Source organism: Gambusia affinis, linkage group LG08 (assembly GCF_019740435.1).
Source record: "Gambusia affinis linkage group LG08, SWU_Gaff_1.0, whole genome shotgun sequence".
NCBI lineage: Eukaryota > Metazoa > Chordata > Actinopteri > Cyprinodontiformes > Poeciliidae > Gambusia > Gambusia affinis.
In genome coordinates this window covers 8,582,982-8,610,373 of record NC_057875.1, presented here as the reverse complement: position 1 = coordinate 8,610,373, position 27,392 = coordinate 8,582,982, and the positions used below count along the sequence as shown (strand labels likewise).

Here is a 27,392-nt window from a genome sequence, read left to right as displayed (position 1 = left end):
ATCTCTTTTCTCACAATTTCTTTCTGGAACAGTAAAATAAGCAAGAACTTAATTTATGCAAGAAAATAAAAATAAAGTCAACTGCATGCGCAAGTTTAACTCTCATCTTATTGATCTTAGGGAAAGTTTGGAAGAATTCATGAAAGGGGTCTCAATATAGGAAGGTGTGGAGGTTAACCAGAAAACATTATTAAATGACAGGTCATGGGAATACCTCCATTTTGGGTCAAATGTTGTTTACTTTCTCAAAACCAGCTCAGGCTTCTGCTCTAGATTGCTTGTCCTTGTTTGAAGAAAAAATATCATCAACAGAGACTCACACTGGTGCTGCCTGCCCGGGTGGTTTACTTTAATGCTGGAATGCTGTTCCACTCTTGAAATTTAGAAATGTTGGCATCTCAGAAAATCTATCTTGCTGAAAGATTCAAAACATTCGAGTGAACAAGAAACATCAGAACCAAGTTTTAAATAAATGGATCAGACTTGTTGTAGACGCAGTTGTTAGCTGGTGTCTCTCACACTGATTCACTGACTCATCTCTCGAAGTACGCATGGTTTAAACCTTTTCCTACATCTATATCTGTTAGCCACTAGAAAAAATGATTCCACCATTTTTCTGAAGAGCATTTGTTTACTTTCTCACAGAGGAAGAGTGTTCCAAAATAAATGATAAGTATATCTTTCTTTTTGTATGCAAAAGTCAAAGACTCAGAGTGATGTGAAATATTCTTAATGGAAATGGACAAGGTTACATTCTGTTGAGATTCTTACTTATAGGCACACAACAGATTAAGAGAATTCACCTTTTACAAACTGTTTGTCATACCTTCTTCATACTCATTTGGGCTATCTCAAGAGGAAGCGGTAGAGTCCAAAAATAATTTAGTTTAATCTGAAATAACCTGAAGGTGTTTTTGAATAGCTAAGTTAAGTGAAGAGTTTACAGATTCAACAAACTGAATGATGAGGCATTTTAATCAGACTACAAGTACGTTTTTAAAATAACATTTAATCAGTTAGTCAGAATACTTTCATCCAGCCCACATTCCTTTATTTATTTGGTCTATTATCCATCCATCCATCCATTTTCTGAACACCCTTCGTCCCTAATGGGGTCGGGAGGGGTGCTGGTGCCCATCTCCAGCTGCGTCCCGGGCGAGAGGCGGGGTACACCCTGGACAGGTCGCCAGTCTGTCGCAGGGCTATTTGGTCTATTATCATTTTCTAATCTTTTAAGAAATGTGTTCTCATTAGCTATAAAATGAAAATTGTCAAAATTAACTAAAATAAAAGCTTGTAAATCTCAAACCATGTGTAATTAATCTATATAATGTGTGTCATTCTGAAAAGAGTTATAGAGTCATTTCTAAGGCTTTGGGGGTAAAGCACAGTGATGCCCACTGTCCACAAATGTGATTATATTGGGAATAAACCTTCCCCTGGGTGGCCACCCTACCAAAATTACCAATAACTCAACCAGGAGTCTCAAAATAAACCAGAATAACATTAAAGGTACTGCAAAACTCATGTACCTCATCAGCTGAGATCAGATTTCCTGATTCAACAATAAGAAATATATTTTGTTTTATTTTCTTTGATGAGATGAGTCATTTGAGTATATGAGAAAAAAAATTAAAAACAGGAAAAGTTGTTTTTAAAGAAAACTAATAACCAACTTTGTCCTCTTCCAAACCTGTTTCGATGTGTTTTTGTGTTTATTGTCCTGTTGAAACACCCTCTTGTGACAAAGTTTCAACTATCTGTTGAAACTTTGAATTGAAGTAACTGAAGTAAGGACTGTTTCTTCATTACACAACATTATGATGCCGACCTTTTGATAGTCCATATGGTTTGCTGCAAATTTCAGTCAAAGTTGAAGTTACAGATTTTTTACACAATTAGTAACAAAGACAAAGGAGCTGGAATTGTTGATGAAGCTTCGCCACTAAGACAGAAATTGAAAACAAAATAAAACAGGATCAAACGGAAATGTCTACAACATGAGAGTCTGGGTTTGTTCCCTGTACTTGTAGAAATAGATTTTTTTCACAAGCTTAAATCTCGTCAGTCATTGAAGCCTTTTTGCTTACTGCTGAGAACAGTGCTTTGCTGTCACAATAAAAAATTGTGGGTCTAAAGAACCGAGACAAAGATAAACATGAGTCTGTAAAACTATGACAGGAACAAGATACATTTTTTATTATACTAAACACTATTTTTTATTTAAAATATGGACTTTTTAGATATGATGCATGAATGAAATGTGTGGCCATCTGTAATTATTTTGTGGTTTTCTTTATACTGTTAATATTAATTCTTGTACTTGATTATTATTATTCTTTTTACATTAAAAAATTTAAGACAAAACAAAACAAAACAAAAAAAACTTCAATGCACTGACTTGTTTATATATTTTTGTTCAAAGACAGCGACACCTTGCGGAGCCCCCTTGGAGGTGCCGCCGGGGTCACTCGCGGACGTCACGGCGCTTGCGGAGGAGGCGCGGCTTGGTTCTGCTGCAGCGGAGAAACATGACATGGGGATGAGCAAGAGAGAGAGAGAGAGGCAGGGAGGCAGACAGGCAGGGAGGGAGGGAGAAAGTGAGTGAGACAGCCTGATTGGAATAAACGGCTCGTCAGTGGTCTGGGCCGAAAACGTAATGATGGGGAGCAATGACTGAAAACGCAACGGTAAGACGGCTTGAGCCGATTTCATTTGTTCTATCACAAAATCCTCACGTTAGGCGCACGACTGGACGATCCGTGGCTCATTTGCTGTTAAAAACAAAAGGCTGCACACTGCAGACAGGTGCACCTGTCTTTATGCGAGTACGTGCTTCGATGAAATCAAGTTCAGGTTCCGTGCGCTTGGCTTTATTTTAGCTCGAAGGCAGACACATTGAGGGGCCTAAAAACCTCATCGGCTCTTTGGGATGAGACTTCAGCCGGGCTGATGGGAGTAAAACGCCGTACAAACATGCATCTGCATGCTTAGTCACATACCTTTGTCATGTAGAACCATATAGTAGCGATGTATTATAGCCTAATTATGAGACTGATGGGTGGATTGTGTGATGGTAGCAGGTCATTAAAATTTCTAATTTTAAGGTGTGGACCCATAGAGATATTATTGTGATCATATTTGATATTTGGAGATATTGGTTATTAAAAATCAGTGTTTATTTAAGCCAGATGGCTCTACTGTGTTGATGGTGAAGAAAAGCATCAAGTCCCACTTTAAGATGCACATTATGAAATACAGGAAGAACACCTCTGTCTGCTTTTACATTACTGTAGGTCTTGTTCACAATATCTACAGATGCCTGCCTGTGAAGATAGTGAGGCCAATGATTCACTGCTGTGGTATTTTTAAACCCTACTCATGTTCCCTGACAAAGACCTACATAATAACACTGAGCTGCTTCACATTTCTCCTACCTCAATTAAAGGATGATGACGATTTTTTATTTTTATTTTTTTAACATCAGGTCATCTCAACTCTACAACTCCTTCCCGTCATGTCTGATTGCTTCAGTCTGATTCGTAAGACAGGCAGCTGACAGCAGGTAGCTCAGATAGTTGGTAGGTAGAGCTACTAAAGCAGGCCCTGCGGCTGCCGGGCCGAGCCAGGCCAACGTCAGCTCTGTGGAGGCTTTGGGTGCAGCAGGGCACTAGGGACAGGGCGCCTGGCACCTGATCAGTTGCCACAGTGAATTCTGTTTTCAGTCTCTGGCATTCAGCAGAGCCAGAAACGACTATCGTTGTTGTTGTTGTTGTTGAACCTGGTCAGGCTTTCATGTCTCTGAGGCAGTGCTGCTTTATCAAATCGTTCCTGGACTGATCCAAAATGACAGGCCCTTGTAACATCTGTGTCCACCACGTACATCAAATACCCAAGCGAAGAGATACCTCCATCAGATAATTTCAAAAGAATTGACTGTTATTAGCATGACACTTGAAGTTTGAACTGCCAATAAGTTATTTTTCCCCTTGGTCTCATTATTCACTATTTGCTCTGGTTCAGTCCGCCTGTGCATCAATTGAATTAATTACTTCCAATCAAAGTGTTGTCAGTTTGTTTCTCCCGACTGAAAGATAAAGTTCCTCTTTGTCTTTCAGCTTTTTAAAACAGGCCTGCGCATTTACTCGTATTTGGAACTATTCATAATTTCCTCCTGCTTGACTCAATTCCAGAGGAAAAAGAACAGCCTCAAAGTATGATGCTACCACGCGCTTGCTTCACTGTGGGTGTATTATTCTTTGGTACTATGCAGTGTTGTTTTTTCATCAAAGATACCTTTTTGAATTGTGTCCTAAAAGTTTGGAACAGCCTTGATGTAATAGGACTTGACCTTTTAACATACTCTTAGGAGACCTTCAAAGACCCTACAAAGACCCTGTAGCCCAGACTTTAGTAAAAATGTAAAAAAAATTTGTCACATGTACTACAGAGCCAGTAGCTGTCAGTAATTTCTCCAGCTCTTTTAGTATTGCCCTAAGCCTTTTCCTAGGTTCCCTGAGCCGTTTTATTCTCATTTTCATCATGTTTAGGTTAACGTCCCATTGCTGTTAATAGCACTGTCCAATTGAGCTTTAATCATATCACTTTTCAAGTGACAATCAAAGGGCTGACCAAGCAAAACAAAGGCATAAAATAAATTGACATTCTATTAAGAATAGTAGAAATAGTCAAGATAAAAACTGTCAAACAAGCAAGTATATTTTCTTCACTTGGAAATCTTTTGGTACTCTTTTTTTCTTACCTTTTGACAATGAGATCCCTCTGATAATTTGGAAGCTTTCTCAGGACCATGGTTGTACTACTAAGTAGAGACAGGAGACGCCTGTTGCAACATTCATCCTTCCATTTTCTTACACCCTCGTCCCTAGTGGGGTCGTGAGAAGAGCTGGCGCCTATCTCCAGCGAGACATTTCGGGAGAGAGGGAGGGTACACCCTGGACAGGTCGCCAGTCCATCGTAGGGCACCAGTTGCAACAGATGAGCTTTATTTGGTGTTAACCAGATGGCATTAAATTATGGAAAGTGCGTACTGACTCCTATTTAATTAGAGCAGGGGTGTCAAAGTCAAATGGACGGAGGGCCAAATAAAAAATTTAGCTACAAGCCGAGGGCCGGACTGATCAAATGTTCATTGAAATTTTTTTAAATGACGCATATAGTCTAGTGAACCTAATTGAACCTACTGAAAACCTAACAAATATATTCCAATATGATCAGATAAATAAAGCAATATTTTCTTATGGCTCTGTCAGTAATCTTTAATTTTCAACAGACACAACTGAAATATTTTTAAAATATAATTGGATTGAAATACAATAAAATAAAGTGCAAAAATCTATTAATCAAAAACAACACTTTCATCAAGGAGAAGTAATATGCAGTGAAAACAAATATTAAACTTTAACTTTTAAACTTGAACTGAGTAAAACCTCTAAATATAAACTCTAAACCTTGTTTGAAACCCCCGGTTCTCAGTGTCCACCTTTCTTTTTGCCATTTTTGATGGATATCTGAAAGTTAATTTTACAGTTATGCTGACGACTGCTGTGCTAATAACCCTTGTAGACCGGACGTGTCGCCGGCGACACATCTAAATTTGCAGTACCGTAATTCCGCCACACGTAGCGCTAAGTGGAAAAATTCCAACGGTTTCTGAAAGGGGAGACGTTGCACTTTCCAGCAAGTATCGGGTTAATACGGTAACTTCGCAGCTGCAGCTGCAGAGAGTGTAATTAATCCGGGGAGCACTCGTTTAATAGACGGTATATTTCGGCAATAACTTGGTGGATATTGAAAGTACCTGTTGTTATGGATACATGGGTAAGTACATCATCTCACAGAACATTTAAAGAACTACTTACAGTTCAAATAAGGAAGATATTTTTTTTCAGACGGGGTGCCGGCTTGCTGCGGTCTGCGGGCCGGTTCTAATAATAAATCAAGATCATCCCAGGGGCCGTAAAAAATCTTCTCGCGGGCCGGATGTGGCCCGCGGGCCTTGACTCTGACATATGTGAATTAGAGTTTGAATGAGTTGGGTTATACTGAGCCCAGCCACTTCTTTTTTTTTCTTTTTAAAAATAGGGTGTTCTCAACTTCTCAACTTCTCTGTTCATCTTCTTTTTTCAATCAGTTATTTTAAAATATAACAAATATAAACAATTATTATTATTATTATTTTTTTAAAGGACATAGGCCATGAGATTTTTAGGCTGCATTAATGGTAAAATAAAAGTTTCCTAAATTATTTCTATTGGTGTACTTTATTTTAATTTGCAGAAATCTGGTATCATAACATACATGTAGACATTTTATTTCCACTGAAACTGTACGACATAATCTAAAACTTTGCCTTGTACACTATTTCATCTGAAAATAATTCTTAGAAAATATGACAAATTAGGCGCCCTAACCTCACCAAGAAAAGTCCAGCTGATATTGTTTATTAATGTCTAATTATTTTTTTTACTACTAGAGGTAGATTATAGAAAATTAATTCAACTTGTTGAAACAGCTGAACATTACCTGGTGGGTACGAATTAACGCTTGATCGTAACAGAACTTGAACAACTCTGTGTCATCCCCATAAACATGGGGTCTGACACGTAGAGTTGAAATTGGGAAATAAGCAGTTCCCTTTTATAAATGTATATAATGAAACTAAATAACTTTAAAAGAACCTGCAAATAACACTCCATCCACTGTTTCCTTTTAAAAAGAACCCCATGTCTTCATGCCTGACTCCTTGAAAGTTTAGTTCCTAGAGGACATGAATGAGTCAAGTGCCTATTGTAATCATGGTTCAATCAGTGCACAGCTTTGAAGTGGGAGCTGTTCTTCAGACATATCTGCAGGTGAAGAAGCGAATGGTAAGTGTTGTGACTAAGGGGGAAAGAAGTCAGCCAGAGTTTGTGGAAGCTCACAGAAGGGGTCCTGCTAGATAATCATAATGGGGAAAGGTGATGAGACTGTGGTAGCCATCTTAGAGTTGCTGCTTTGCTCAGATATGACTTGATAGCAGAACAGTGTTGTATACTATTAAGAACTACGTTTAACTAACCAAGTACATAGATTTTAATATGTCAAAGTTGGATATGACATAATGGTGCAGACAACAGAACCTATAAGTATGTCTGTAATGTATTTGCAAGCACACAGATAATGTTTTACAGAACAATGCTTAATAGTTTTTAATTTAAATGAGTCGATCTACATCCAGACTTGGATCTGGTAATGACATCATTCCCTATCTAATGGTGTTCCAGTTCCAAATCTGAAAACTTACAAAGTTTGTTAATTAATTTGTTTAGTAACCAATAAGGCTCCACAATATTAGGGAAAAAGATAAAATCGTGTTATTATTTTTCATTTGGCTAGACTTTGCTAACTACCTTATCTTTTCCCACCAAACATTATATCTACCACTTTCCCTGAAGTTCCTAATCTTGGTAATGACCAAAGTTAGGCTAAAGGTTAGTTTAAAGACTAGTGCTTTAGCTTTAAACAAGATATCTTCAATTCAAATTCTTGAACCAAAACTGTCTGTTATTATACATAACAGTACTTCAATCACAGATTGTGCAATTTGGCTAATTACATTAAAAGAAAACACTTGTATCGCTTAAATTGAACTTTTCATTGACAATTTAAATAGACCATTATAAAATGGTGCCTCCTGGAGACGTCTGCCACTGTAACATCCCCATCCCAAAGCCTACAGGGCACAGCCGTCCCCTGCACTGCCTTCCAATCAGCAAGGGAGCCGTTTATAAATCATACAGAACACTGTTGCACCGGATACCCCTGGTGACTCAATTCAGATTCACAAGATTGGTCATTTTCATTCACTCAGGAAAAATAGGTCACACTCCTTCCTCTGTGAACCCCCACCCACCAACTCCCCCCCCCACACACACACTGGATTGGTTTTTCAGGGTGTTGTCATTCTATCACATTTATAGCTGTTGAGACATTGTGGTTTGGCAAGTTAGTTTGCGTATTTTAGACTTCTCATTACATCTTTCATTTTGTACTGAAAGTAAAAAAAATAATGCATAGTTATGTCCTTATCTTTTCCTTATAAAGCATGTTAAATCTTTAAAATAAGCCTCTCATAAAGTCATTTACGAAGTGGACTACGTTAAAGTGTAAAAGTAGTTATTAATAAATAAAGATAAAAATATGAATTTATGACGAACGTGAGCGTGCTGCCGCAAGTTGCTGCCTCAATGTATTTTTTTGCTGATGCTACCATTATAACGGGCCCTGTTGTCCGATCCCAGAGAACTATAAACAAAACGCTGCAATTTTAATGGCACGCTTTTTGCGTCACATCCTCGCTTTGTGCTCGATCAGGACGCAGCTGTGAGAACGCATCTGCAGCAGAAAGTCTGCTATAAAACATGCTCAAAATTAGCTGGGGAGGTTAAAATGAGGAACAATTACTCAGACTACAACAATCAGATGAGGACTAATGTGTCCTTAAAATGGAATGAAGAAATTAAGTTTACAGATGTTTTGATAGGCACAATTAAGTGAAGACAATTGTGTGTCCTTAGGATTACATTATGATCTGTAAAAGTACAAATTTAGTTTCTGTTATTAATATTGTTATGTTCTGCTATTGCATTGAAAGAACGAGAGGGGGAGCTCTGAATATGCATGTGACAAAATATGCTGTATATGCAGAAGAAGAGGAGAACGCAAGAGAGTAAAGAGATAACTGAAGCTGAATTACGTCTGATGCTGCTTATTTTTCACTATTTTAATATAGCAACACCACAACATTGGCAAAAAGGATGTCTATTTCTGTGCCTTTACCTGCTCCATTCATGGCATGCCCAGGGGAGCCGTTGGAAACTGTATCGCTAGCCAACGGTATTACTAAAAATGTTCGACAATTACGTGGTGGTGATAGCTGCATGGGGGGATGGCTGGCCTGATGCCAGAAAGCGCGCGGTTCTACTTCATGCCCTGGGTACAGAGGGCCAAGGGTTTTTCCACACTGCTGAATACCGGAGACATGTTTGCTGCTGCTATTGTTGCCGTAAAAGAACATTTTGTGCCGAAGGTGAACGTCATTGCTGAAGTTTCGACAACGAACAGAGACCGGATGAGACGGTAAACCAATTCGCGGCAGTTGGCTGCTACATGTGATTTTGGGAACATGGATGAACAAATGCTAGGTGATTAACTGATCGAGCATGTTGCCAATACTGGCATAAGAGACAGATTATTATGTGAACTGGACTTAACACTTGCTAAAGCTACTACATTGGCAGTGCAAATTGAAAGTGGATTACATACATTATCTTAAAGCCTGATTTAAAACACGGGTTTGGGCCGTTGTTAATCTTACACCATGTAGTGCCGGTATATTACTTCTAGCTACCTCCTAGCCCCCCACCCAATTTCCCCCGTTTTATTTCAAAAAGAAATACCATTTGCGCCAAGTCTAGAATCTTTAAAGAGAACTGATGGGTGGTGACTTTCTGGGTTGTTTGTATGTTGTCTTAGGTGAGACTGAGATAGGCAGTCTTAGTAAAGTCAAAATTTTTCAGGAGATGCTACCACTAATGTAGTAAGCTAATATGGCTGCCCTGTATGCTTCAAAGGGGCTGTGAACGTTTCCGACGTTAATTATAACCACAACCCCATTCTGATCAGCTACTGTATTGTTTAGGTGACTTCATTTATGAATTAATTAAGAAATTTATTGTCATTACAACATCATTCAAAATACCAGTTACCTACCAAATTGTAGATTTATTTGTGTTTGATATAGTTTCTACAATTTTAATGGGAGAAGAGCACAGTAGGATTGCCATCCTTTTCGTAAAATACGGAATCGCCCCGTATACGAGACGCGATTTGTTCGGTATTTATGTATGTCCGACAGTAACGCCTATCACACGGATATATACATTTAGTGTAACAATAATTACGAAAATAAAACACAAGACATGTTAAGGTCAGCTAAATTGTGTCGGGAGCTAGTAAGGACCCCAGAACGCGTCGGACCAATGATGATGTCACGGTTGCCTAGAGACGGACACTAAGCCCCTTTTGCACCCCTGGGCCCGGTACCAGCGGTGCAAAAGGGGCTTAGCAGTCGTGGTGAGCCGCTCTCAACCTGCGTCTTTTTAAAACGTCCTCAACCGATACTGTACCATGTCCTAGCAAAGATACAGACGTGAGAAGGAAGACACACATCCAAGGCTGAACAGTGTCAGTGAGGATGAATGCTAGCAATTTTTAAAAAAATTAAGAGGGAAACTGAAGAAATTATACTGTCTCTTTATTCTTTAAAATTTATGGTGCTGTAGTTTTAGCTTATCTAGTGAAATAGAATGACACTTTCCGTCTGCTAGATCAGGGGTCTGCAACCTGTAGTTCTGGACTACAGGTTACCACGGGGGCCATTGACTACTGGCCCCCATGGTAAATTTGTTCTGGAACCAGCATTCACATACATATTTGCACATAACTTTATTTCTTGCTGTCTGAGAAATTTTTAACATTATATCAGGTGTTATAATCAGTTACTCAGTACTTGAGTAGACTTTTTACCTAATACTTTCTATCACTACGCCGGCCATCCCACCATATGAAAGAAGGGTGACATGGGCTGTAGCATGCGTCCTTATTTTAATTTCTGAAAGGTGGCAACCCTACAGCACAGAGTTTTCCCAAGTAAAAGTGATCATTCTCCTAAAGTGTAAATTTCTTTTTAACTAATCCTTTTTCAACTGCTACTTTGTCTTTCATATATTTTGTGACTACAGAGTAGTCAGGATGCTATTGTTGAATCTGTAAGGCACTTACTTAATTTACTAACTGAAAGACCACAGAGTGGAGGAAGAGGAGACCTCACCAACCAGAATGCCAGGTTCAATGATAAACTGTTGCCCTAATGCCTAATGAATATATATATTTTGAATATGTTGATCATAGCAGTATACTAATAAATGCTGTTATCCAACAGTCATAGGGTACCTCAAACTGAACCATCTGTCCAAATGGAAATGAGCAGGTAAATGACAACTTTATTTATTGTAAATTCAATTTTGAAGCATTTATTATAAAGACCTTTAATTGTTTTCCAAAATTCCACTGGTATGTCTTAATATGGCATAAAATACTTTTACTTTTTGTTGCGGCAGCTAATCATCACAATGTAAATTTCTCATAAAAGATATTACATTTTTGGGACTTGGGTCTTTCTAGCAAAATTGACTATTATAATTCTTGAACTGAGTCATAAATGTCATATCAGTCAAAACAGGAAGTGGTCTTAAGTTGTATTTACTCAGATTCCCTTAATATCTCACATTGCAGTGGGTTGGGTGTGTTTTTATAATTTATCCCTAAGAACATAACTACTGAAAAGCCATCTTGATTTTATGCTTCAGATTCACTGCTTTCTCGACAGTCTGACGTGTCTGTCTTCACTCGTTCTGGAGCTTTATGCAATCTGCAAGTACCGTTTCTTGACTATTTTTCCTTTTTTTTTAAATCTCCGACGCTATATCAAACAACAGAGGTTTTGTGACAACTGAATTAAATTGAATCGAACAACACACACTTTCTAATTAATTTAGTTTAATTAGGAGACACCCATTCAGTGACATGGAGAGCCCCAACCCAGACTGCAGAGAGGTAAGAGTGCTAACTACTCTGATGAGAAAACTAAAGAGTTTCATTTGTTGTTAGACTGGCACTTAGAATGAAGGCATTTTTGTCAAGAATAGGACAACCATGGTCTGCACTTTTTGCAAGAATAGGAAAGTCAGCAAAATTATGCTGTCTAAATATTTTTTATATATTTATAAAATAAATCTATCCTTCAAAGGTGAGCACATTAAAGCTTTTTCATGAGAAGAGTTCTGTCGGAGTTCTGAGATCAAACAGCTTCAGATATATCTGGTAAACCCACAAAGAGCCCAGAAACCTCAAAATCAACAAGTTGCAGATATTGAGAGTGAAGCTGATTCAAAGTCAAATTAGCTGTTTATGTGCACAACCTTTGTGAGCAAAACTGATTTGGATTCTAAATACATAGTTTTACAGTGGCAATAAGGTGCCCTGAAGCTAGTTTATATTGGAAAAGTAGCTAGATATGATAAATATATATTTATTTTATAGTTGCAATTAGGCCTGTCGCGATAAACACGGTATAACGGTTCGATCGGGTTCGATCCTGTGGTGTGGTGTCCAACAATGGGCACAAAATAATGGCTACAAGTCCAGTTAACTAATTTTAAAACCAGGCATTAATCAATGCTTTACTACAATCTACCTGCAATGCATGTGGCTAGTGCCAGTCCTAACTGAATGAAAATCATTATAACCTATTTATGTCACGTTAAGAACAGCTGAAAAGTTACTGGGTTTATCAACTGCGTAGCAGTTTCGCTCCAACTTCTCCCCTCGTCATTTCTATATTCTTTGCACGAATTGTTTTATAAACATTAATGTTGTTTCCACATGTCATCTCCAATGTCCGCTGGACTTGTGGTTGCACCGTGTCAGCTGTTTGGGATTCCCCACTGTAATTTCTCCTCAGAAAGCATGGAGGAGAATCCGTGCTTTCTGACTGGCTACCTGTCACGTTAACGCTCCCAGTCGGGAAAAACCCCTGATTTAGATCGGAGTGGCAACGATTTACAGTAACACACCACACACTACAGGATGATCAGTTACGAAATCACAAGTGACAATCTTAGAACGACCAACATTCTAAGATTGTCGTAAGTGGAAAATGTAGGTGTGAACTAACGTGTAGTGTAAACTATTGCATCAGATAGTCGATGTGCCTATCTTCTCTATCTAAATCTAATGATTACTGAAGGGCAATGTGGTTTACAGACTTCATAATCTGCACTCTTTTGGTTGAATGCAGTATTTATTTACACTTTGGCGTTTTTATTCAAGTACATTTTTGTTAGTGGAGACTGAGAATCCATTTTATTGTTGTTTTTGGTTTTGTTTATTTTATCACTTAACACATTTATTTTCAAAAGTGTTACGTGTTCTTTTGAAAATAAAGTGTGTCTATCTTTGGCAGAAAATCACATGCATTATTATGTCATTTCCATTAAATAAGTGTAAAAAGGTCTTCAAACAATATTATCGTTTATCACAATAGTTTTTGAGACAATTAATCGCTCAGCAAAATTTGTTATCGTGACAGGCCTAGCTACAATTAGATTTTAGTTGCAAAAAGCTTATTGGCAATAAACACACATTTCATTGTTTTAAAAATAATAAATAAAATAGATTATAAATATATGTGTAGTGAACACGATCAAATGCAGCCAACTGATTCTGTTCAGTAAGTTTATTTTTATTATTTTGGCTAAAATGAAAAACAAAATCAACCCAATCTCGCAAAACATGTTATTGAAGGCAAAGCTGAAAATCATCAGAGATTGTTGGAATGAGCTCGATTTTGTGAGGTCTCATTAAATACATACTTGACTTAGAAGAATTTGGAGTGGAGATTTAGGACCCTGCTTGGTACCACTCACTGACCTGAACTGAGAGGGTTTTTATGCTCTGACATAGAATAACCTGACTGTGATCAGACCAACCTGACATAGTTCAGAGCTTTGCTCTGCCTGATTGAGTTGACGGGAGATTATAAAGAACTTTATTTCCAGGCAGCTTAGCTGCATGGCTGTGGGTGTTTCTTATTTCTGAAATAAAAACAAAGAATCAAAGCAGAAATCAGGACAAACTAAGTTATGTCCTTCTTCTGAACATGACGTGTTGATGGATAACATGGCTACAGTTCTGTTAGCGATATTGGTCTTGCATCATGTTCTAAAAGCCAATGCAGATGTTGACCAAAAGTAATATGTGCATTATTATGGGGATAAGATTGATGCCCTGAGCATCTAATGTGGATGGAGATGGGGAGAGTGACTAGGTATTTTAGTCTTTCCATGTCTTTTCTTGATTCCACATTAAAAGTCTTGTTTTTTGTAATATGCATCATGTACAAACAAAAAAAGTTGTAGGTTTCTGTTTATGTATATTTCTCTAAAAGTGTAATTTAGGGTCAAGGTATTGAATGTTTGAGAAGGCTGATATTTTAAAGGGTTATGAACTAGCTTTCTGCCTTGGCACCCGGCTCTTTGTTTGGATGAACTGCTTCTCTGTCAGAGCGGAAGAGCTGATTTACCTTTGAGGACAGGAGAGTGATTATTAGCTGTTTTCAAAAAGTAATTTCTCATTTTCTGTATGCTTTCTTTTAATTCATTTGTAAGTATACAAGCGTATACAAGAAAATTGGCCTTTTTTATAACTAAGACCATTTTGTTGTATTTGGGGTCACAAGAGAAGAGATTTATTCCAGCTGCCACAGGGTTAGAGAGTTGATCCTTAAAACAACGTCTACATAGAGACATAGTTATTTGTGCAAACTCCCAGCATGACCAGCCAAGGCCATGGACCTTACCAAGCTCCGTGGCTAACACGAAAGCCTTTTCTGCTAAAATCAAATCTTTAGTGTGTGTCAGATACAGTACACATTGCATATTGCTCTGTTTAGCTAACGTGAGACTGTGTAGCAGACAGGCTTCAATGTATAGAAGTTGTATCAGAACTGCCATTGTGCTGTACTTAGCTAACGGGAAGCCTGTTTGTGAGGCGGCCACCCACGTGACCACGTAGAATGGGCATCAGCCAATGAAAAGCGGCCCCTCTGGTAAGGTCCATTTTATTAGATTTAATGAAAGGAAATGATTCTACAGGCTAGAAATTCCCCAGATATGTTAGATAATGATAAATCTTCCTGTTGTAAGTAAATGTCACTTGGGTAACCGCAGCATCATTGCTGTGATAATTAATTCTGATTCTGACTCAGAGGTGCCATAGATGGTCAAAGCTCCGTTTGTTGGTATAAATGGCATGGACACCAGATTGGTGCTTTGTTACAGTTCTTCAAACTTATTATGAATATCCGGATAAGAGCCCTACGCAGTCGTTAACACAATGGGAGAAAAACGATCATTTTGAAGCATAAAAACAAAAATATATTTTTGACAATCATATAACATTAATCTATTTGTAATATTTGCCACCTCTCCTTTGCAATAGTTAACCAAACATATCAGATTGTGAATACATCTCTTATCCCATTGTCCTCTTCTGGTGACCACACTTTTTCTGTCAGATTATTTTCTAAAGTCTCATTAGGCAATTTCAAATCTTTAATTTTCCTCTAAGTTCATTATTCTATATTTTTATTTGAATGCATGCTGTGACTCACAGTAATTACAAAGAATGGAATCTTGTCTTCTTAATTTTCTGGTTGAGTTAGTTTAATTAGCATAACTTGACAAACACTTCAGTTCCGTTTGAAGAAATATAAGTCCAGATAATGATATTGTATCTGTTTTCCACTCTACCCACAGTGCCTTTCCATGACATGTCACTGTTTTTATTCCACGTTTGGTTTGGTTTTATAAATGAAAGCTTGGTTTCATTCATAAAAGTTTTTTCATCAAGGTTTTGGAAAATATTGGCCAGATCTGGGTGTTTAATGCGGTTGGAAAGTTTTCAGCAAGTTGTCCCACATCTTATGCTAATATTGGTGAGGTTCTCTGTTCCATGGTGTGCAAATAGGGCAGCAGTTTTTATTTTACACTCCTCTCCTTGCTGATACCTTTGACATTGTAATAATTTTCTTTCACATATTTTGTAAACTTTGCAAATTACGACTTCACATAAAGAATGTGTTGGGAAAATGGAGCTGAGGTGCCATAGATGGTAAAAGCTCAGATTGTTGGTATAAATGGCATTGTCAACAGATTGGTTGTCCATTCTACATTTCAGCATAGATAGGAATAAACCTGAGAAGACTGAATCCTGAAATTGAATGAAAAAGTTCAGGATGTGTACATAATTTTAGTCAAAGTTACTTCAGTTTTTAATTTTTGATATTTTCTCCTCACTATTATATTGAATGTTTTTCATTTTATTTGTACAGGTATAGGATATATGTAATAGTATGTGAGGAAAATTTGGAAATTGTTTAACAAAATTTCTGTATTCTGTATCAAAAAACCCTTTCATTTTATTTGTGGTGTATTGAAAATTGTGATTATTCTTGAGAGCGAATAGTGCACAGCAGCATTTAGATACAAAGAGACATCACTGCTTCCCGCAGCTTCTTTCCCTTAGGATGCACAAAGCAGCACATCTTTTTAATTTCAGGAAGAAGAAAGATGGAAGATGTCTTTGTAGAATTTAATTTAAACTCCACACAATTCAATTGAAATGGTTTATCATGATAGGCTGGGACCTATGGAGTCCTTGGTGGCATTGACTATCTTATGCACTTTTGAAACATATTCCAATAAAATTATTTAGAAGTAGGATTGTACAAGATATTGAAGTGTTATCTTCTTCACAATGGTGATGTGTACAATATCGGAATTAGGTTTTATGTTTCAAGTGTTAGGCATTCATGCTCTTCATAGTAATAAATTTCCATCTCAATTTAGTGGTTGAGATGATGAAGCTAATGGAGAGTGATAAAGACATCATCTATCAACAACAACAAAAAAAGCATCCTGGTAACATGGGTTAAGCATGATCAGTGTCGTTATCGCTATTTTCAGCAGCATAATTGCAAATAAATATTTTCTGAATATTGTGCCCTTCTTTTTAGAAGTGCAAACCATGCACTTCGGTGTTCTAATACATCATATACTTGTGGTTAAATATGTTCAAACACCATAAGTAAAATCTTTCTATTTTGGGAGCACAGGAAGAAGGCCCACTTTTTTAGGTATACTAATTAATTTGAAGACAAAACTGAAAGTCTTAGATTAACCCTGCTCTAACGGTAAAAAAAAAAAAAAATGAAAAAGCATTTCTTCCTTTCTTTGCTTGTTTTTTGTGGTACATCATAACACCCCATTACACAAATTTCCTATGGTTGTAAATTGTTGCTTGTTTCAATCATTCTAATAGACTGGTGATTATTAAATATTGATGTGGGGTGAAAATTGTGTTTTTCCACGAGCGTGTTCATTTATTTCCTCAAGCTCTGCACATTAGCAGTTTTGCTGCGACGCGGTGTTGAAACTGTTCACTGCTTTCACAGTTTAGTAGTATATCAGAAATATCTGTGCTGTTTTCATTGTTGTAGGAATAAAAGGCTTGTGCTTTTTTTGTTTTATTTTTTTCGGCCTGACCATTACTGAGAGGGTGGCTTGACATTTTTGCTGCGCACGAGCATGTGAACAAGTGCGGCGTAGGAATGAATGCCTTCTTTTATTCGTCTTCTGTGTTTTGTCCATGCTTTGTGGAAGCACTTGCTCTGCTAACTTTGAGATTGGTTAACATATTATGGGCACAGTAAAATTCACACAGATACACAGACATGTGCTCTCCAGAGAGGGGGGGGGATCATGTGCTGTTTAAAGTGAACACAGCGTTTACAGCTTGTTGCTGCTTGGCCCTTGAAGCTGCAGCTTAACTCTCTCTGTGATGAAGCTTCAGTTCAGCCCGCCGGCCAAGTGGTTCAACTAAGCCAAAGTACTTGGTGGTTACTCCCTGTTTGGCCTGAAGAACCCCACAAATTCTGACTAGTAAGTGAAGGATCTGACTCACTGAAGTTTTATTAATTTATTGAGTTTTACAAAAGTGAACTTGAACTTTTTTATTTTGTCATAGTACGGCCATAAACTTTTGGTGGATTTTATTGGACATTTTTGTGGTACGCCAGGATACAGTGTAATGTATAAATGTGACGTCCATTAATAAAATCTATTCCAACATGTCTAGAAAGGAGAAATGCAGTTGGTCTAAGAAAATTAGTGAACAAACAAAATCATAAAGACCAAGGAACACAGCAGAAAGGCCAGGAAAAAGCTGAAGAGAATTTCTTCCTGAAAGTTCTCCTCGTTTTATAACCTATTGTTGTAGGTTATTAAACAATATCCTATTTCAAGGAGAACCATTTAATCCATCTTCTGAAAAGGAAAAGCCATTGCACAGCTGCAAACCAAGACATGAGCATCCACCTACACACAACATTCTGGGCTGGCAGAGCTTTAACTAGTGAAGTAGTGAAGAGAAGAGGCCCAAAGTAACTTTGGTGGAGCTGCAGGGGTCCACTGGACATGAGGATTACTGTAATTTCCAGACTAGAAGCCAGTACATTTTTCTCACACTTTGAACACTACACGGCTTTTTACTAAGAGGTTTTGAAAGGCTAGTCTACTACTTGATGACAAGTACAGTGAATTTGCCTTGAGATAAAAGTGGCATTGAGAATGACAACGAAAGAGAGACTTAGAAAATGTGTATGAGCCTGTTTAATTCAACTAAAATAAAAGCTCAAATTAGCGACCCAATGACTTTTCCTTTTTTGCCTGTAAACAGCCATGTTACAGGCAATGTTCAGAAAATTATTTACAAAATGCTCCCGATATGTATGTCATTAAAATAAATAAAAAAAAATTGTATAAATATTTCATGTTACTGTACATGGATTCCTGCGGCTTAAAGATAAGTGCTGCCTATATATGGACTGTATCTTCTTTTCAAAGTTGGATGTATTAGGTATAGTATTTGTTTTATGTTCAGTTACACATTGTTCTACCTGACAGCTACGGCCAGCACACTTAGCAAGTCGTGGCAGCGAATAGCAGCAGATGTATAAAAAGCTTTAACAGAAATTCAGCTTTTGTTGTTTTGTTTTTCATTTATTATTTTTTGTGTACCTTTGTAACATTACTGGATATTTATTAGAAAAGGATATCCTGTGTCTGGACTCCTTGAGCATTGCCTGTTTCTGTTTGATTTTTTTTCCTTTGTACTGTATTACAAACCATACACCTGTTTGCTTGCTTTCAAAAAAATATTAAAAGCCTAAAAATGAAACAAATCTGAAGCTAGTATGAAGTAAAAATTGATAAGGTGCCTATGTGGAGGTTAAAACAAAAATATTATGTGTACGTAAATGAACAGAATGTGACTTATGTCAAAGCCCACGTACTTCCTAAATGTTTCCTTCACTAACATTTACAATAGTAATAATATAAATATAAACTTAAAAAAAATATACTTTTTAAAATATTATTTAGACCCACACAAAAAAGGCATAAACCCTAGTTGACCCTAATAATTAATATTTTGCCATTATGGAAAAGATGGAGTGCAAAGCTTGGAATCTCAGTGCGTGTTTTCACCTCCCACCTACTGTGTACCAGCCTCACATGTGGGCGATCACTGCTCACTATGGAGACAATTATCTCAGCTATAAATCATCCTGTTACTGGAAGATGGCTACATTCATATTAAGACGTGCATCATAGAAAAATTTCCAGCAGCTCATTTGCAGATTTCTTTTTTTTTTTTATGTATAAAAGTGTTCTGAATGATAAATAATTTTCTGACTGTAGGGTTGTGTTGAAGAGTGTGGTCGCTTCCAGTGTTCTGTGAGGCATTTATTTATAAGGTTCCTTCAGAGTCATTTCCCAGTAAAGTAAGTTTAAATTTTTTTTAATCAGCCAGCTTTTTTACTGTTTTTCTTTACTGTCAGTTGGAACTGCAGAAGATGTGCTTTATTTATTTATTTATTTATTTATTTTTGATGAAGTGACTGATTTTGATTTTATAGGAGCTCTAGAATCTTCAAATTTTACACAGGTATGGCTATGTTGTTCTGTAAAGTACATTTTAAATGTATTAATATAAAACATCCTGAATTATTAAATTAAATGCTAAATCATCTTCAGAATTATACCTCTCAGTACAGTTGACCCAACAACCTTATGATTGCTTACAGATCAAACATTGCCTCAATCTATAACTATTATGGGAAATTGTGTGTTTCAGCATAATGACAATCTGCTTTATTTATAGGAAATTAAAACTACGGTACATCAGAGGTTGCCAACTACCACAGAAATGTGACAACTGTTGCTTTTGTTCGGTTTTTTTGTGTGTTTTTAAAAGCAGACTAAAGACGCATTTATTCAGTTTGGCTTTTAAATGAAATAGTTATTAACAATATTGGTGAAGATGTCATCTGTTTAACTGCACAGCTATTTGTCTTTATTTTAGATTTAAATGTTTGCTTCACTCCTCCACTTAAAGTTGAAATGACTTTTTTTACGCACATACCTCATTTTGTCACAGTAAAATTTTTACTGCGATATGTTAGAGAAAGACTAAAGTTGGAAGAAAAATATGCTTTAACTTTCAAGAATAAATAACTTTGTCACTTTCATTTAATGAGAAGTGCCAAAAAATATTTCTCAGGAAAAATATTTCATCCCATCTTTCTCTGCAACAGAGTACTGAGCAATCAATCAATTTTAAAAGTCATTTATGGGGGACTGTTCATCCTTGACAGAGGTTTCTATGTTTTTGCATTTATTATTTTTCATATTATTAATATATCATTTGGTTTTTTTATATACTTTTTAAAATATTTACAGCTTCTTCAGTAAACTGCACAATTGTTTCTTTTCAGTTCCTCCTTATTTGAAACTGATTTATTTTCTAGTTTTCTCAGATTAGTCTTTTTTTAACGACTGTGAAGCACTGCATGCTTTGGATGGATGAATGAATGAATGGATGATTCAGATAATCTAAACCTTAAAGTCGCCCCATATACCTGAAGGAACTAGATCGAAGTGCCCTTGGGCCAATTGATCTCAGGAAGTAAACAACATGGTGTGCTTTATGTGTTGCACTTCTACGTGCAGCATAGAAACTCAAGATTTAAACGGACCAGAGACGGTAAGTGACAATGACATGGTGGCTTTTGGTCTGAAACTACACTGTCTACACAAGATGAAAGATGAAACTGCGGTTGCTCATCTGGCGCAAATATAAATAGAGGTGACAAACAAAGCTATATCTTTTGACCAGGTGTAAAGGGCTACAGCATGTACTGTATTTGCAATAGTGTGTTGAAACAACTTTTGTGGGAACCAACGAATCAGATTGTCAACTTTCACTTGTGAGTTTTTTGACAAATATGTTCTTAAGTTAATGTATTAACTTAAGAAATAAATTAATACATTAACTTATTTCACAAGTCATTAACTTTCTTAAGTTAATGACTTGTGTGGAGGTACAAGGAGCAGAAATCCCTGCTGTTGAATCTTAACAATAACTACTCATATTAATTAATTTATAGACCTTTTAAAGGTCATCGCCTGTTTTTAAGTAATTTGTCTGAGCATAAGCATTGTGTTTCCTTCTATTTCCTACATATCACAAAAAGGTGTCCCTCACAACTCCGTTTTAGTGCCTTTGACTCAAGAGGTGTTGACTGTTAATCAGACACAGTTGCACTGATGTGGTGTTTATATGATTCCATCTTGTTGGTTCCACCGAAACACTGAACAAAATAAGGACATTTTATTTCAAAACCAAAAGAAAATACATTCACTTCTGCTTAAAATTGTGCTATCCTAATAGAGTTTGCGTCTTGTTATATTTATTTTGTATATTTAATATTAAAATATATTTAAGTATTTTAAGTAAAGTTTTGAACTTCTTAAAAAAATCCTGTAAACTTTTAATTTAACAATAAGTTGATTTGAAATAGGACTTCACAGTGACGCAATTGGTCGCACTATTGCCCTGTCGCAAGAAGGTCATGGGTTTGAATCCCAGTCCAGGTTCTTTCTGCATAAAGTTTGCATGTTCTCCCTGTGCATCCATGGGTTCTCCACTTCTACCCACATTCCAAAAACACGACTGTCGGGTTAATTGGCCTCTCTGAATTCTCCTTAGGTATGAGTGTGTGTGTGCATAGTTGTTTGTCCTGTTTGGCTTTGTGTTGGTTTGGGGTCCTGTCCAGGTCCAGGGTGTACCCCGCCTCTTGTTTGTTGACCGCTGGAGATGAACACCAGCACCCCTCACTCCCACACTAGGGTTACGCGTGTAAGATGGATGGGTGATTTGAAATATTTTTTGAAGCAAACAGAAGTTTTAAAAATTGTTGATAATGATTAATGATGTGAAATGCAGAATGTATAAGTAAAGAATGATTTGTATTTTCAACATATCTTGTCCAAATTAACTTGTTAAAGATAGAACAAAATGCAGTATACTCTGAGTATGAACCTTATTTGAATCAAATCCTTAATCCATAATCCATTATCCATAATCTTTGTCCAGGGACTACAAGTCGCGCCTTGATAGTATTGGGTCCAACCCTCTTTTGCTTTGTGCTTTGTCTTAGAAGATATGGTCCAAACTGACATTTTGGCATTGTGCTGGAATTTTACTTAGCCTGCACATCCATATTGCAAACTTCTCTTATCACCACATCCCAAAGGTTGTTCTATTGGAATGATATTCAGTGTGAAGGCCTGAAGTGAAGTGAGAGAACTAAAAGTGTACAATGAAAAAAATTCACAACAATTCTTAACCACCAGCCTGACCATTGATTACAAGTCAGAATGGATCCAATCTTTTATGCTATTTCTCCCCCCGATTCTGATCCAACCATCTGAATATTGTCGCTGAAATAGAGGCTTCTTACACTAGACGTAAGAATGTTTTGTCAGTCCAAATCTTGTAAATTGTGGCTTCTGTTTCTTGTTCTTAGCTGACTGGAGTGCCTCTCAGCATGCTAATGAGTAGTTCATTAAGACATGGTACTCAACATACCTAGATGTAACAAGTGGCTATTTGAGCTACTGTTGCCTTTCTAACAACGTTGTTATCCTCATAGCTGCTAATCACCAGGTGTTTTCTCTTTTTTTGGGACAATTCTCAGCAAACCTGAGAGATGGCAATGAGTGAAAATCCCAGGAGATCAACATTTTCTGAAGCAGACTAGTGGAAATACCAACATTAAGATGCTAAAAGTATTTTACAGTAACGCCTTTTAATTTCAGAAATGATTAACTTAATGTTTCAACTCAGCCATTTTCAGGATTTGGTTTCTATAATCTGCTCCCAACATGTTTTTTCCCCCTAGATTTAGTTTAGTATGTATTTTTTTTCTTATTCAGAGTAAGTGTGGTAACTTATTTTGATGATCTCTGTTTATCTGTGTCTTCCAGGATTCTCTGCTTCCCCAGAGTCTTCCTCTACTCTGCTGCCACTGAAGCCATGGACTAGATCAGCGTTTGATCCTGGCGGTCCTGTGGTCATCAGATGGCTTCTCACCAACTGTCAGCAAAGACTCTGGATGTAAGTTTGAGACGAACTAAGACTAGAGGGCTTTTATTTGCTTCATACACTATCACATTCAACTGTTCTATTACTCACATTAAATCGACATCCTGTTATTGTTTTTTTCTTTATTACGAAATTATGCAAAACCAAAACGATGTTTTACTTTTAATTGCTAAGTTTTGAGTTTAATTTCTGAGAGTTTGTGTTTGTCCCAGCAGAACCCATCAGGCATTTCTTCTTTCAAACTGATTTCCATAGTTTTCACTGCCTCGGCTTTCACGTTTACTTTATGTGGGCTGGTTTTAATATATCAACAAAGAAAAGTGATTGTTTCCACCAGGGTTCATGGTTGTCTACTGAGGGTGTTAGCGTCTCTCAAGTTAGCAAAGTGGGACAACTAAGAACCCACTTTTTTTTTTTGCATCTGTAACAGATAAGATATTCCCAATTAATGATGGCCATAAAAAATATGCGGGTGGGAAATTCTTTATTTTGGAAATTAGCAACTTTTTTCAATGTTACTGAAATAATAATACAGTTTGTCCAGAGCCACAAAACACACTTGACCCTTGGAAAAAAATCTGTTTTATATTATTTTACAAATCTCTGCTATATAATATTTTATGGATTCTAAATAATAATCCTTTATCTGAATAAATCAGAATCATTTATTTTATTATTGAACATTTAACTTTTAGATTTCTTTTGCCAGTTATAGCAGTATGTATGTTCATACACACAAATGTAATGCAATTTATAATCATTAATCATGAAAAATGTTAAAAGAAATCCATAAGATAAAATTAAATAAAAATAGTTGTTTTAAAATACTTTTTGCAGTTTACCCCAAAACTTAAATACAAATTGTTAATTTTTGAATTTATCCTAGTATTTTATTGTTAAAACCAAGCAGACTGTTTTAACTAGTTACTGGATATTGTGTCATTTTCACATCATCATGCATAATCATTCACTAACACCAGCAGCTGTTAAATATAGTACTTCCTGTCTGTAATGCTGTGATGTGGAAATAGTCTGTCTTGTTGTGTTTTCTCTTAGAGGGGAGATTTTAGTTGAATTCTGTTCATTTTTGTTTTTGTTGCTGCTGTAATGGCACTCCATATTTGTAAGCCTGATTCATTTTAGCTGACAAATTTGCTAAAATGTCACTTTGATTAAGAGGAAGCTGGACAGCACATTTCTGTGGCCCACATTGTTTTACGTCAGGTGTGAGACCACGCTTTTCGGTGTTTCTGAGTCATAATTAACTCCCACATGGAAAAGCAATTTTAACAACGTTGCTTATAGGTTGGGGGAAAGTGAGGTCATGGTTTATAATAATCCACTATTTTAGTCTCTGCTCCACACTACAAGGAACGAGGTGTTTAGTGCTACAAAGCAATATTCTCTCTTAAAGGTTAGCTTAAAGTTCATCCATTAAGTTCTTTATGCAGTAGTGAAGTATTTTAGTTCCCCAAAGAAAAAAAAAACCCTCCTTATTTGTGCTTAGGTCTGATGGAGGTTCCTGTTAACATGGTTTTCTCTTTAAGGACGCTGACAAAATTGACATTTAAACATCCGTTTTTCTAACTAAATTGTTTTGCAGCAAAGACCTTTGACATTATACCGATTATATTCAAATTTCAGACATATTATAAGAGTAACAGTTTGTTAATAAACATTGCCTTCCTAAAAGATTATTATGGTGGGACAACACAAGTACTGGGGAAGTGAAAGGAGCATTATGCATTTGGTTTTTTATTTACAAAACAAATTAGAAGTATTGTATTAGTGTTACTCAGATCTATCTTATTATGATCTGTTTAACTATGGTCAAATGGATCAACGTACATTTTCTTCACATCTTTTTTTTTTTCATGTTCGCCATCCTGCTGACATGGTTGTGCACTAATAACCCCTCAGCCTCCAGGCTGCCGGTCTGCACACAAAGGCCTGGTGTCACAGTCTCCAGCCTGTGGGCGTTTGTTTTTTTTCTGCTGGTGCTCTGAGATCAGTTCCTTTGTCACCCACCCAGCCTCTGCTGGAATGAAAGTTATGCATGAACTCAGTTATTCCCCAAACAACCGGAGTGAATGCATCTGCATGTTGACTGTTATTTATGACCCAATAGTGTCTCGCTTGTTGATCATTAGATTCACAGTGCTATTTAGTTTCAAATATGCTCTCCAGCTAGCAACTAAATAGCATGGCACTTAATCATCCAGTTACAGCAACAGGCATCAGGCGTCCTGACTTTCAGTCAAAATAAAGTTTTGTTTCTGACTCACACCTAAAGATTTCTGGTTAATACTTTGTTCTAGGCTAAATATCTTTAGATATTGAAGATAGATCTTGGTTTCCTATATAATAATTTCAATTTTTGTCTAAAAGTGATGCATAAAAAATGTATGAAAAAGTAAGTGCTCCTCAACTTGACAGCCTTTTTGTGGCAAAGTCCTTCTTTGTCCCACTTTTATTACAGAGTTGTATTAATTCAGCCACATTGACTGGTTGGCACGAACTGCCAGTTTTACAGCCATGCCACAACAACTAAACCAGATTTGAATCCGGACTTTGAGTTGGTCACTTCAAAGCCTTCAATTTTTTTCTTTATCCAGTCTGTAGTTAATTGTTTTGTGTGCTTAGTATCATTGTCCTGCTGCACAACAAACATGTGCTTGAGCCTAAGGTCACAAACTGATTGACTGACATTCTCCACAAAGATTTCAGAGAAGAGATTTTATTTCCTACTACTAGAAGAGGTCATGAACTGGAAAGCAGCTCCGGACCTTTACATTATCACCATGTTTTATCTTAGATTGAGCTGTTTTTTTTTTTTATTCTGTTTTAGAAAATATTTCAGAAAGTTAAAGTTGTGCCTGATCAGTCCAAAATCTATTGCCATTTTTGTCCAGTCTCTTTCCAATTGTTGAATCATAATCATTAACCCTAAGTGGGGCTAGTTTACCTTAAATGGAGTTCTTTAGATGTTGTTCTGACTTTCTGGGTTGTTTTGTGGGATCTTGACTGTGTCTCCGATGTGCATTTTGGAGTAATTTTGCGAGCTCCTGGAATGGTCCAGCACTGTTCTGTTTTCTGTGGATAGTGGCTTTCAACATGGTTCAATTGAAACAACCACCTTTCTAAACTCTTGCAATCTAATTAATTACAATAACTTGGTTTCTCATCTGTTCTTGAATTTCTTTACATTCAGGCATGATGTGGCTGAATGTTTTTTTTTTTCATTATAAAGCCCCACAAGTTAAATATTGAGCCCACAGATGTTTATAAAGTCAGGAGAAAAAATAAAGAAAAAAATCTAGAAACTATTGTCTGAACAAACTGGGATTTTGAAATTGATATATGGTACAAACCCTGTGTTGTGATTACAGACAGAGGAGGAAAGCCTTCGGAAGTGGGCAGGTGTGTCCTGGAAAAATAAGCACTGGCTGTTGCTGATATCTCTGATGCTGGGTATTATGTTATGACTCCTGGCAGGAGCACTCCATGCAGCATTACGCCTCGGTACAAACAGGCCCAAGCCAGGACTGAAATAAGAGACAAGGCAATCTCGCTCGTATTTTCTCACAGGGACTCGCCAGGGATGAGATCTTTAAGGTGTGGCTAAACAGTTTACTGCAAAACAGCATCCTCGTCGCTTCTAAGGTTTCCTTCTCTGCTTTGTTTGTTCCCAGATGAGAACGTGAAGGCTGGCGTCCACCAAGGCCACCGCTGCACCGTGGGCAGCACATACACATGATCACATGACTCTGGACATGGACGCGGTCCTGTCAGACTTTGTTCGGTCCACGGGGGCAGAACCGGGTCTGGCAAGAGACCTGCTGGAAGGTAAGCTTTTCTGTTTGAAGAGAGGAGAGACTGAACAGGGGTGGGACAGGAATGAGAAGGAAGGAAGATGACATAATCAAAGGACAGGAGGAGAGGTACCTGAAACAGGAGGCATGTTCGCTGATTTAGAGGCAGGACTGACGGGTTTACGAGTGCAACACCCCAAAAGAAGCTTTGTGTCCATTCACTGGTGCTCACTGAGTAGCAGAGGGCTGCTGGTACATGTGTGGTTCTGATAAAAGAAACAACACAGGGGGATGAATGTCAGTCAGGTCAGGTTCAATATTAAACCTTTACATTTAAATTCACATTGAGCAAAATGTACATGCATCCGGGACACATCTTCATATATGCTC

The 27,392-nt window shown here is 37.1% G+C and overlaps 1 protein-coding gene across 3 annotated transcripts in view; it reads left to right on the top strand.

The window, feature by feature from the left end:
• The first annotated feature begins 2,558 nt into the window (after positions 1 to 2,558).
• The window catches only part of otud7a (OTU deubiquitinase 7A), a 45,483-nt gene continuing 20,649 nt past the window's right edge, over positions 2,559 to 27,392 (top strand). Inside the window, exons 1-3 of one of the 3 annotated variants that reach the window (XM_044123782.1) lie at positions 2,559 to 2,690; positions 23,073 to 23,202; positions 26,883 to 27,036. In XM_044123782.1, coding sequence (XP_043979717.1) covers positions 26,952 to 27,036 — 85 coding nt within the window. In that variant the 5' untranslated portion in view covers positions 2,559 to 2,690; positions 23,073 to 23,202; positions 26,883 to 26,951. Of the gene's footprint in view, positions 2,691 to 8,998; positions 9,142 to 9,189; positions 9,207 to 23,072; positions 23,203 to 26,882; positions 27,037 to 27,392 lie in introns of those variants that run through there. The other 2 variants (XM_044123783.1, XM_044123784.1) reach the window with 2 other exon arrangements.